General features: G+C 63.1%; 1 protein-coding gene across 1 annotated transcript in view; it reads right to left on the bottom strand.

Annotated features, from left to right (window-relative positions):
* SEPT9 (septin 9) overlaps window positions 1–344 on the bottom strand; it is a 29,575-nt gene that overhangs the window by 7,354 nt on the left and 21,877 nt on the right. The window contains exon 6 of the mRNA XM_006886176.1: window positions 129–266. Within this exon, the coding sequence (XP_006886238.1) occupies window positions 129–266 (138 nt within the window). The remainder of the gene's footprint in view (window positions 1–128; window positions 267–344) is intronic.

The raw sequence follows: 344 nt of genomic DNA on the forward strand, positions 1-344 counted from the left end.
GGGGCAGGTGGACAGCGCCAGGTGGGGCAGGTGGACAGCGCCAGGTGGGGCAGGTGGACAGTACTATGAAGGTTGGGGACAGTGCCGGGTGGGGCGGGGTGAGCAGAGAGGCGGACAGCAGCACGTACGCGTGGCCAGTGGCGGGGATGAAGTAGAGGCAGCAGTGCACGCGCGTGTCGGGGATGCGCTTCTTGCGGTTGATGTTGATCTCCTCCTGCAAGTACTTCTCATACTGCTCGTTGATGAACTTCATGATGGGCTGCCAGCTGCACGGGGTCAGACAGCACGGGGTCAGGACGACGTGTCAGAACAGCACGGGGTCAGACAGCATGGGGTCAGGACGA

This window comes from Elephantulus edwardii, unplaced genomic scaffold (assembly GCF_000299155.1).
Source record: "Elephantulus edwardii isolate Elephantulus edwardi_28Jun2011 unplaced genomic scaffold, EleEdw1.0 scaffold00048, whole genome shotgun sequence".
In the NCBI taxonomy this organism is placed as follows: domain Eukaryota; kingdom Metazoa; phylum Chordata; class Mammalia; order Macroscelidea; family Macroscelididae; genus Elephantulus; species Elephantulus edwardii.